The sequence below is a fragment of the Accipiter gentilis genome, chromosome 5, assembly GCF_929443795.1.
Source record: "Accipiter gentilis chromosome 5, bAccGen1.1, whole genome shotgun sequence".
Lineage (NCBI taxonomy): Eukaryota > Metazoa > Chordata > Aves > Accipitriformes > Accipitridae > Astur > Astur gentilis.
Genome location: NC_064884.1, coordinates 45,284,285 through 45,295,553, shown reverse-complemented (window position 1 = coordinate 45,295,553; position 11,269 = coordinate 45,284,285). Strand labels below are relative to the sequence as shown.

General features: G+C 54.0%; 1 protein-coding gene across 1 annotated transcript; it reads left to right on the top strand.

Moving 5' to 3' along the window:
- Positions 1-6,911: 6,911 nt before the first annotated feature.
- On the top strand, positions 6,912-9,294 carry EPOP (elongin BC and polycomb repressive complex 2 associated protein). The gene is given in 2 exon segments (XM_049800253.1): positions 6,912-7,506; positions 7,508-9,294. Coding segments are annotated over 2 exon segments (2,289 nt in total). The 5' UTR covers positions 6,912-6,993; the 3' UTR covers positions 9,284-9,294.
- Positions 9,295-11,269: the final 1,975 nt, after the last annotated feature.

Genomic DNA, 11,269 nt, shown 5'->3' with positions numbered 1-11,269 from the left:
TTCTCCGCTGGCTTTAAGATTGAGCCATGAAATCTTCCATCTACAAACTCGTTTTTCCTCTTTCTTAGAAGTCTGTTGTTTTTCTGTTATTTTGTTTTAAAGACATACGTTTCTCTCTATCGCCACCAGAATAATCTTTTAAATAATCGGGGAAAAAATAGGCTCGTTGAAGCCAGCAGGAAAATGGAGGTTCTCCCCTTCTAGCCTCCCGTCACATCCCTCGAAGTTGCCGGGTTCACCAGGACCCTCCTCCAAGCCTCTTTGCAAGGATTTCTCCTGGAGAAGAAACCCTCTTGGAAGTATTTAGCTGTATTTGCTTAGGAAAACAAACAAACATTTTTGTTTTTTTCCAATCGGCAGTGTTTATTACTGTATAATTTCCTTCAGCTGCTGCCTAGAAAAATGTGGTTTCTTTGTTAGAGGATGGTGAAAGGCGGTTTATTAAGAAAGATAGAAATAAAGCAGAAAGTTTGAACGAGTGACCTTGGGATGGTTGAAGTAAGTGGAAGGATGGGCGCGTTTTTAATTCCCTGAACTGGGACCCTCCTCCCACGCCAGTAAAAACCCGCAAAAGAGCTCCGGAGCAAGCACAACTCAGCTGAGTCAAAAATTACGACTCGTTTCTCCATCCTTTTAGGACCTGCTCCCCGGGACCTGCCCCGGTTTTGCCTTAAATCTCTCGGTTTCACCCCAAGCAAGGCTCGAAACCTTTTCAATGTGGGCTGAGCAGCACCATTTGGTCTGCTGCAATCTATTGCTCTTCCTAGGCCTCTCCCGTAGTTTAAACCCTGCAGTTTTCATCAGATTGCACATTTTCGATTTTTCGTTTGTTTGTTTTTGGGTTTTTTTTTTGTGCGTGTGTGTTTTTTCCCCCCAAACCATGTTGTTTTACGGGAGGGAAAGGGAACAACAGCCGCAGGGATGGCCCCAGCCTGCGGCCGCCCTGGCCGAGCCTATTTTCAAACTACCCCCCCTTTTTCCGTCTTTGTATTTTGAAACAAAAGAGAAGGGGAGCCGGATTTGCATCTTTATAAATTGTCACTAAATACTGCTTTTGTTTGAAGCGGGGTAGTACCTAAAGGAAAAAAATCCGGAAAGAGCCCAACATCTACTAATAAGGGCCCGTGCATCGCAGCACAGATTTGCTGCAAATTATCCCACGCCGGTGGGTGCAGATCCAGCGCCCTGCACAGCTACACGCTCCGCTCTTCTCCTCAGCCACTGGTTTGCCAGAAGCCTGTTATAAATACGAAATTTAATAAAGAGATACATTCAAATATTATTTTAGGAATAGCAGGATTTATTAAAATATTGTTACGTAGTGATGCGATGTTCTCGAAGTTTAGATTGAGACCGGAGAGACTTTTTCCAGTGGGTTCACTGACTATTATTCACAAACCGCTCGTGGAGAAGAAAGCAGGGAAATCCTGAAAAACAAGAGGGAAATCTTGAAAAATAAGAAAGAAATCCTGAAAAATAACCCTATCCCATGGGAATGAGAGGGAATATCTCTGCCTTTGAGAGCATCCGAGAGCATTTTACCACTCCCTGGCTGCTGGCAGCATAAAGGTGGGTCCTGGAGCAGGGAAAGCAGTTATGAAGCCACCCATCACCCCGAAGGGAAGGAGGCAGTTTTTTCCTCCAGGCTAGCCCTGGCCCGTCCGTCCGTCTGTCTGTCCTACAAGCTGGGCAGGTGGGGTTTGGATCTGCTTCTCCAGCTCCCTCCTGTAGCCTGTAAAATGTACCAGAGACATTTAAAAAGCCAGTGGCCCAAGTGATTTGTAGAAATATTTTCATCCGGGACAGCTTAAGTGCCTGTCAGGAGTAACTGCCTCTGATCAAAATATTAGGGGGTTTAACCAGTGCCTGGTGCTGGGCTGCTTTCAGCTCCCCCAGATGCGGTGGGCTGCCTGCAGGTCTTTTACAAACTCTTTAAAATTAAAAAGAAATAAATCAGAATTTCAATATTTTCCTTGCAAACACCCCTCGTATCTGAGCCAAAGGGCTTTTCCATCCCCCCAGAGGGCCTGAGTCTCCCGGTGGGAGCACTAGGCCCATTCTGTCCCAGCAAGGAGCAGGAAGGTGGGAAATCCCAGCCTCTCCACGAAGGTTTCTGGCTGGGAACTGTGGTGGGAGCATGTACTGAGTGGCTTCTGCTCTGTACAGGGGCACGGCCAGGCTGTCCCTTGCTTTAGGGACCTCCACACGGAGGGATCTTGGCATCATTGTGGCCACCTCACTTTCTGGGATTTGTTTCTCGCAAGAAAAGAAAGTAAATAAAAGGATTCTTTGCGCTTGAAAAAAATTTATTTGGGCCAATATTAATTTCTAATCACTTTTTTCGTGGTAAATCTGAGGTGCCCTCCCGAAGTGGAGCCTGCTCTGTGATTTCCCCCCTGCTCACCCGCTGCCCTCCCCCAGCGCCCACCACCACCATCCCTCCTGTTTTCCTGCTGGCACCTGCTTTTTTTTTTTTTTTTTTTTCCCCAATTTTTGCTCATCTCTCCCCCTTCGCTTGTTTTTTTTTTTTTTTTGCGAGGGATGTTGAACTTGGGAGAGCCGTGAGTGAGATTTGAGCCGTCAGAGCAAAACCACCACCACCCCCCCGCCCCGGAGAGACCTCGCGTACACCGAGCACAACCCACGCAGAAGACCCCCATCCCCTAAAATTCTCCCTAAACGGCACAACCCAAACCTCTTTGCGGCTTTCAGGCTTTTATATATTTACTTCTTTATTTTTCTTTTCCTCCCCCGAGCTTTGATGCCCTTGCACCAGGTCAACCAGAAACCCCCCCCCCCGGGAATTCCCAACCGGAGCCGGCGGGACCCGCGGTGTTACGCGGCCGCGCTGCATCCCGCGGCCGCGGGAGGGGGTTTGCAGCGGCTCCTGTTCCTTCTCTGCCCCAGACCCCCCCCCTCAGCCCCGGGAGGGAGGTGAGGAGCCCACCCCGACCCGTCCCCGTCCCCCGCGGACTCCCGTGGATCCCCCTCCTCTTCCTCCCGCGTCCACCCGTGTGCGTGGGCACTTCCGTGTGAGGCAGAAACGCACCTTATCTAACACTGAGCCCACCCGGGGAGGTGCGTGGGGTTGAGTTTACTGGAGTGAAATAACCCGAGAAGTTGTCGTCCCCCCTCTCCCCTCCCTCCGCCGGCCCAGCCAGGGGAGAGGGGTGGGAGGGAAAGGGGGGGGGGGGGGCGTCCTGCGCCTCCGGGATCCCCTGGAAATGGGGATATTCCCCCAAACCTCCTAATTTTTATGGCTTCCTGCAGAAACAACCAGCTCTGACAGGTACGAGGGTGAAATCTCCCGGGGATGCCTCACGGGTGAAGATTATTGCGGGGACCCCCGGGTTATTGTCCTTTCCTCCTGGGGGGGGGGATTGGAAACCCTCCTCTCCACCCTCGGGATGCAAATGTACAAATACACAAATATACAGATATACAGATACACAGATACACAAATACGCAGATACACGAATATATGAATACTCAGGTATAGAACTATACAAATACCTAAATAGACACGCTGCCAGGCCTGCGGGCTGCACCCATTTTCGGAAGCAGCATCGCTGGGGATCGCTGCAGCCCCGCTCCCCCCCCAGCACCTCCCCGGCACAGCCCCCTCGCCCCCAGCCCTCGCTTGGGACCCACGGAACAGCTCATTCCGTGGCCGCTTCCATATCAGGCCTGCAGCCACCCTCACCATAAACGTAAAGAAGTGTAAAAACCACCGTCCACCCAATAACGACCAACTCCTCTATACATTTCTGTATGGGGGCTGAAGGTGCGATGGGAAGGGACACTGTGCTTTGGCAGCAAGAGCGCCTATAGCAGGCACAGAGAGCTCTTATGGTGCGACTAAAATGCATTTCTTTACGAATCACCACCCTGGCCGCCAGTACCCTGCCCACCACTATATATATATATATACATATGTGTGTGTGTGTGTGCGCGGATTTGTAAAGTATCTGCATGTCCCACGCCGAGCTGTCTGTGTCCATATAGAGGCGTCAACGCGCACACACGCATATTCCATAGTGAACTTTATCCGCAGCCAAAATCTTGCCCATTTGCGTTCCCATTGACAGAGATTTACTGGGAAATGACGTATCCATACATTCGCCTGTGCGCGGCTTCTGAGCCCTGTTTCCTCCTGGCCGGCGATCAGGGGGCTCCGGGTCCTCTCTAAAGCCCCACAACCGATCGGGAACAGTTTATTGCGCTGCTCGAACTTGTATTTTCTTTACAAGCCCCCCTCCCCTAAACCCTGCGGCTTCAGGAGCCACATCGGACAGGGAGATTCTCTGCCAGCTCCTTCCCTCCACCCCACGCTCCCCTCCTCCAGTCTGGCACGGAGCAAAGCTGAGCCTATAGGTAAAATGGCTCTGGCTTTATGTGGAAAGCAAAATATTCAGGATCTCCCTTCTATTTGCGAAGGGAAACTCCAGGCTGGCTGCAAGCAGGACTTTTTGTGGTCCCTCGCTGCCGGCCACGCCGACAAGCCGCTGCAACAAGCTGCGGTATCTCCTAAGCGGCCACTTTCCGTCCATCGCGATGCAAATTCTTCCCCCCCCCCCTCCCTCCCCTCTGCCCAAACAAAGAGGAATTTGGTGTTTGTGTTGGCCGGCAGACCTTTACTCACAGGAAACTCTCGCCTGTGGAAAACGAGGGTGAAATGTGGTGGTTTAATGCAGGCGGATCTGGAAAACGGGGGGATTTTCTTGCCGCAGCAAGGCCAAGCGTTTGCGGGGGGGGGGGGGGGGGGGGGCGCCCATGGGTGCTGGGGAGAGGGAAAACCCCTGGCAGGGGTTCTTCCCCCGGCAGAATGGAGCCTGGCATCGGGAGGCTGCACTCCCGTCAGCCGGCGAGAAGGTAAAAGCAAATCAGGTGAACTCCGCTCCCAAATTAAAGGCGATGTTGGGAGTTATTTTGAATTTTTTTTTACACGCACGCTCAGGAATGCGCTTCCTCCTCCTCCTCCTCTGGGATTGTTTCTAAATCGGGATCATTTGTGGTTGATTGTACATATAGTTTAACAAATTATTATTATCAAATTACTCAGTTTTTGCCATTGGAACCACAAAAAAAGCAGAGGAAGACTAAAAGCAACTTTTCATGTGGGAGACAGACGAAGCTTGAAAGGGAACAGCATGCGCTGCAGAACTGCAGCTTCCCTTCCCCCAGAAAGGTTTCCGAGGTAACTGTTTCCCCAAAATTAGCCTCCTGAGCAGAGAGTTAAAATCCCTCGGTCCAGCCTCCGCGGCTCCACTCACTTCGCTCAAGTAGCTTCAGGTTTATAAAGAAATAGAAGGGACGGGACAATGGAGCTCCGGGCTGGGTAAGGGGTTGGGGCTTTTTTTTTTTTTTTTTTCCCCCTCTTCCCCCTCCCGAAGACAGAAATCTGCAGCCCTGCTTTTGGGAAAACATCGCCTGGTTTGTAAGGCAGGAGCGAGCTACCAAATGCCGAAGAAATCTTGGGACTTAAAGTTTGAAATAAAGTTAAGCAGCGCAAAGGCATGCAAAAGAATTTCTTTTTTTCTTTTTTTTTTTTTTTTAAAGAAAGAGTTTGGAAGAAAAAGATGCGAAGTGAATAAAGAACGTGTGTGAGTAAAAAGGAATATAAATATCTTTGCATTGCTTTTATTTGCACATATTGCCGATGTTATTGTTGATACCGCGCTCCAGCCCGTGCTCATTCCAGATAATAAATACAGTAATTGGCAATTAATAAGCATTCCACTCCGGGTTGAAGGATGAATTGTTGCGGAGTCAATCGTTTTGAACAACTCGCTTGGAGTAATATCTTTCACGCTTTATTAAATATATACGTACACACACCCATCCCAGAGGAATCCGGGCAGATTTGGGAAGGCGCAGCAACCTCTCTTAAAACAACCCTACGTGGAAAAAAAAAAAAAAAAAAAAAAAAAAAAAAAAAAAGCTATAACGCGGAAACAAAGCGGAGGCACCCGCGCTCCCGTCACCTCGAAAATACAGCCTAATTTGTACTCTTTTTTTTTTTTTTCTTTTTAAGAACACCCCCCCCCCAAACCCCAACCCCAACCCCAAAAATCCCCAAGGCTGCTTCTATTGTGTGCACCCGGGTTCTCGGGGCGGTGAAGCCGCGGGCACGCCCGGGGAGCCGCGCTGCGCGGTGCTGCGCGGTGCTGCGCGGTTCTGCGCGGTCCGCCCAGGGGGTTATGAGGGTTTTTTTTTTTTTTTGCGCGGGGGTGTGCGTGTGAAATGTTGGGGGTTTTATGACATCACAGGCCCGGAGTACCCAATCAGCTGGCGGGTGGCGGGGACGGCTCGGTGGGGTGTTCCCTAGAATATACCGTACGCGGCGGCGGGGCCGCGAGTGCGGAGCCCGGGGAAGGTGGGAGCCGCACGGAGCCCCGGGGCTCCCCCGCCTCCCAGACCCCCCCCCCCCCTCCTCCGCTACCATTTTTTCCGTGTCGTGTCCCCCCCCCCTCCCCGTTGTCGGGAGCTTTGTTTGCTTAAGCATCTCAGTGGCTTTGCACAGCGAAGGGGGGGGGGGGCTGTGCTTGTTGATTCCTCGTCCACCCCCCCCCCCCCCAAAAAAAAAAAAAAAAAAAGAGATTATTTTTGAAGTGGAAGCCGGGGTGCGCGGCCGCGGGGTGGGAGCTGGCCGGGGGGAGCCTGGAGGATGCAAGATGTTTGACTTCTTTATTTTTCTTTCTTTTTTTTTTGCTGGGGAGGGGGAAGACGAGGAGTCAAGCCCCGGTACAGGCGGAGGAACTGGGTGTTTGGAAGATGTTGCAAACCATTGACTGGAGCGTTTGAAAGGGAGATCGACTGCTTTGGCTTTTTTTTTTTTTTTTTTTGCCTTTTTTTTTTTTTTTTTTTTCCTCCCCTCCCCCCTCCCCCACCTCTCCGGAGGGGTAGGGATGTGTGTGATCAGGGAGTGGAAACAAATATGTCCTTATTTTCAATGCCCCCTTTGAAAGAGACAAAGTAAATGCTCCTTGCAAAATGTTCCTGACCTGCGAAGGGACCTTCGGAATTGTTCCAGCCACCATGGATTACAATGGGGAAGCCAGGCCGGGGGATTTTCATGCCGGCTATCAAGAAATCGAAGGGATAAACTTGGGATACTTACAGATCAACGGCACCCAGATGTTTGCTTTGGCCCAGGTCCTCAGCGACCTGTTTAAGGATATCCCCAGGACCACCATCAGCAAGAAGATGGAAACCTTAAAGATCAAGAGCCGCCGCTGCGATCTCAAAGAGCTCCGGACCCTCAAAGCCATCAACTCGGTGCCCACCCGGGCGGTGAAATGTTCCCTCATCTCCAAGGCGGACCTGGAGGCTCTCTGCACCTCCTGCAAGAGCCTCAGCCCCCGGAGGAGGAAGAGGAAAAGGAAGAGCAAGAGGAGGGAGCAGCTGCTGCTGCCGGCCCCGGGGGAGCTCTTCCCCTGCCCCCGGCCCCAGCTGCTGCCTCCCTGCCGAGCCGGCGGGTGCTGCGCGTCCCCCCCCCCCCGCCGCCGGCCGCCCCAAGCCGCCCCCCGGCTTCCCCAAGGCGCGTTCGGCTCCGGCCCCGCTGCTCCCGCAAGCCTTCCACCCCAGGGCCTTCCCCGCCTTCGAAAAGCCCCCCCGGGGGCGGAGGCCTTGCGGGTTGGCGGCTCGGGGGGGGATTTTCGCCGGCGTCCTGGCCGGTTACCACCCCCGCGACCTGGCCTTGCTGCAGCACCCCGCGGCCGCGCATCCCGCCGCGCCGGCGGCCGCGCTCGCCCAGCCGGGCCGGCGCAAGCGGGGGCCCTGCTGCGCCAAGGGGCTCTTCCCGGCGGAGAAGGGGCCGGCGGCCCCCAGGAAAGGCCGTTCCTCCTCCTCCTCCGTCTTTGCCGGCTCCAAGAGGCAGGGCACCTCGGCCGGCTACTCCAGCGACTCGGACTCCAGCCTGGACTTCGGGGGGTCCAGCCCCGCCACCTCCAGCGACTCGTCGGAGGAAGAGGAGGAGGAGGAGGAGGAGGAGGAGGAGGAGGAGGAGGAGGAGGAAGGGGACACGTCGTGCAGCAGCGAGGAAGGCAGCTCCTCGGAGTCGGAGAGCAGCTCGCTGTGCAGCGGGGACTCGGTGCAGAGCACCCGGTACAGGCAGGCGGCTCTGCCCCGCTTCCAGCCGCAGCCCCCCCGGGAGCCCCTCGGGGAGGAGCGCCCCGCCGAGCCCCCCCCCAGCGTGGGCAAAGCCCTGCGCCCCGACCCCAACCTCCTCTTCCTCTCGCAGCAGCTCTGGGCCAGGACTTTGCGAGCATCAACTTTGGAAAGTTTGAGCCCGGCTCCGGCGCTGGGCTCGGGGGCCCAGCCGCTGCCGGAGCTGTACGCAAAGCAGGAGGCCTCCCCTTCCTCCTCCTCCTCCTCCTCCTCCTCCTCTTTTTCCTCCTCCTCCTCCTCCTCCTCCTCCTCCTCCTCCTCCTCCCCCCCTCCCTCCCCGAGCAGCACCCCTGGGGGGGATCCGCAACAAAAGGAGGGAGGCTTTGGGGACGCGGAGCCCTGCGCCAAAGGGAAGGATTTGCACAAAGATGCCTCGAACAATAGAGCGGCCTCGTTAGGCCCCAGTGACCAGGCAGAGAGGCAAAGCGGAGCTTTAGGCGGGCGAACGCCTTCCCGAGAGCCGGCCCCGGGCTCGGCCCCGCAGCCCCCGGCTCAGGAGCTGGCGGGGAGCCTCGGGCCGGTCCCCCCCGGGGAGACGGGGGAGCCCCGGCGGGAGCACTTTGACCGCCTGATCCGGCAATCCAAGCTGTGGTGTTACGCCAAAGGGTTCAACCTGGACGGGAAAAGTTTGCGGCCCGGAGGGAGGACGGAGCCCTGTAAAAGCGCAGAGCTCAAATCCCCCGGCTCCAAAAGAGCAGAGAGCCCCAGCACCTTGTCAAACAAAGCTTTGAAAGGCAATGGCTCGGAAAGGAATGCCAAGCGCAGACGCCTTGCCAGAGGCGCTGAGGCAGAAAGGCAACAGAGCTCCTCTAAAGGGAGGCCACAAAAGACTCAAAGGAGGAATGCCAAAAAGGGAAACACTCATTGCAAACGCCTCGGCAGCGCCGGGCCGACCCCGCCTCGGAATTCCTTCAGCCTCATGGGCAACTTCCCCTGTATTCCCTCCCTGGTCGTGGGGGAAGATGGGGACCTGTGTCCTGCCTCCTCCCTGGGGGTCAAAAACTCCTGGGCCCTCTCCAAAACTCACCCCCTGTGGAGCTGGCACCTGGGGGGCAACGCCATCCCCGTGCCCCCCAGCCTCAAATTCCGGGGCTATAGCTTGGAGGATCTCTAAGGACAGCGGACGGCCCGGAGGAAAGGTTTACGTGCAACAGATGAGAGCTGCAGGGGGGGTGGGAGGGGGGCCTGGGAGAATTTTTTTTATTTTTTTGGGGGGCGGGGGGGGCACCCGGGGGTTCCCGGCCGGGGAGGTGGATGCCCGGAGGAGCCCTGCGGGATCCGGGGGGTGCGGGAGCGTTTTGGGGAGGGGGGGAAGGCGAGTGACTGTGTGCACGGCTTCGGCTGGGGGGAGGACGGGGGTGGGGGGGGGGGGGGGGGGCGTTGTTCCCCGCTCTGACCGGTGGGGGAAGGAATTTGGGGGGAGTCCGTGTCTGTGCCAGGGTCCAATGTTGGTTTCGCGATGAGTTTTAAGGGACGAAGCTAAAAGACGCCATCAAACCCCGGGGCGGCAGGGGGGGCGGACGGACGCCTTCCCCCCCCCCCCCCCCCCCGCCCCCCCCCAGCCCCGCTGCCAAAAGCCACGGGTGATTCCCGGCACAGGGATTTGGGATGAAACGCGCAGCTCGGAGGGGAGGGAAGGGGCTCGTCCCGGCCGGGCGCAGCCCCCCGTGCCCCATCCAGCCGGCCCTTCTCCCCCCTTGCCCCCCCCCACTCCCCCATGCCAAAAAACCGAGGAAAGAATAGATCCGATTTCTTCCCTTTTCCTCCAGAAATGCGTTGGGTTAAACTAATAATAATCACACGCAGAGAGAAATAATGATGTCACGCAGCATAAACACTCCTTGTCGGTCCGAGGCAATCCCGGCGAAATTGGGAGCAGCTATTCCAAATAACTATATTAATAGCAATGTAATGTTTTCTGTCTACTTAAGAGACAGGAAGAAAACACCAACTTTAAAAAGACCAGGAAATTCTGTTTGCTAAAAGAAAACAGGAGGCTTTGAGAGGAAGTTATTTGAAACTGCTGCACGTATATTAAAAAAAAAAAAAAAAAGGAAAAAAAAAAAAGAAAAAAGTGAGTTGTTTGCTGGATAATAACCCTAACTCCGATAGCCTGAAGGTAGCAGGCCTGTAAAAGCTTTACGGGCAGAAGAAATAGGATCCAGGAGCATTAGCAATAGAGTACAGATGGACAATTTGATCTCTCCCGAGCTCCGGAGTGGAATGCGGGGAAGAATGCGGAGGGAATGTCTCTCTCCTCTGCAGAGGAAATCATATCCCAGTTTAACTTTTCTTGCAAACCAGTGGCTTTGTAACTGGCTCTTTTGACTATTTCTGATGTGATTTCCACCCCGCTCTGGCATCAAAGCCCGACGGGCTCTCTGAAGTGCGCTCTGTTTTGGAAACATTAGGCAAATCAAAGCTGATGTGTGTTTTTTTTCTTTTTTTCTTTTTTTTTTTTTTTTTTTTTTTTTTTGGGGGGGGGGGGGTAGTGGTGTTTCTTTTTCTCCCCCTTCTTTGCAACAGAAAATATTCGCAGCCCACGACCCGGGATCACGCAGTGCCCGCTCGGGGATTTCTGTTTTTCCTCCACAGTCCTCCAAAAATTAGTTCCCGCACAAAAATCCCTTCAGAGTGTCCCTTGCCGAAAGGGAAGGGGAAGGGGAGGGCAAGGAGAATCATCGCAGAATTCAAAAGAAAATATTCAGATCTGGCACGGCCCGTTTTGAATTTTTTTGGTTTAATTCCATCAGTGGGTTGAAAAAAAAAAAAAAAAAGACATTTTTAAGGTCAAGCGTATTTTGTATCTATTAAGCGCTGTTTTTCTTGGAGATGGTGAATTGTTGCTAAAAGCAATGTTTGTTTTACTTGGGTTTTTAGCGGGTTTTTGGTTAACTGCGTTTTTTTGTTTACTTCACCCCACCTCCCGTTCCTCCCATGCTGAGCAAAAGAGGGGGATTTCTTCTGTCTCCGAAATATTCAGGTTTTATAGCCGTAGCCGTGGACGGTTACCAAAAAAAACCCCCAAACCCAACCAACCTAAACCCCAACTCCAAACCCTGCGAGTGTGTAGGAGCGAGAAAAGCCGATTTCGGGGAGT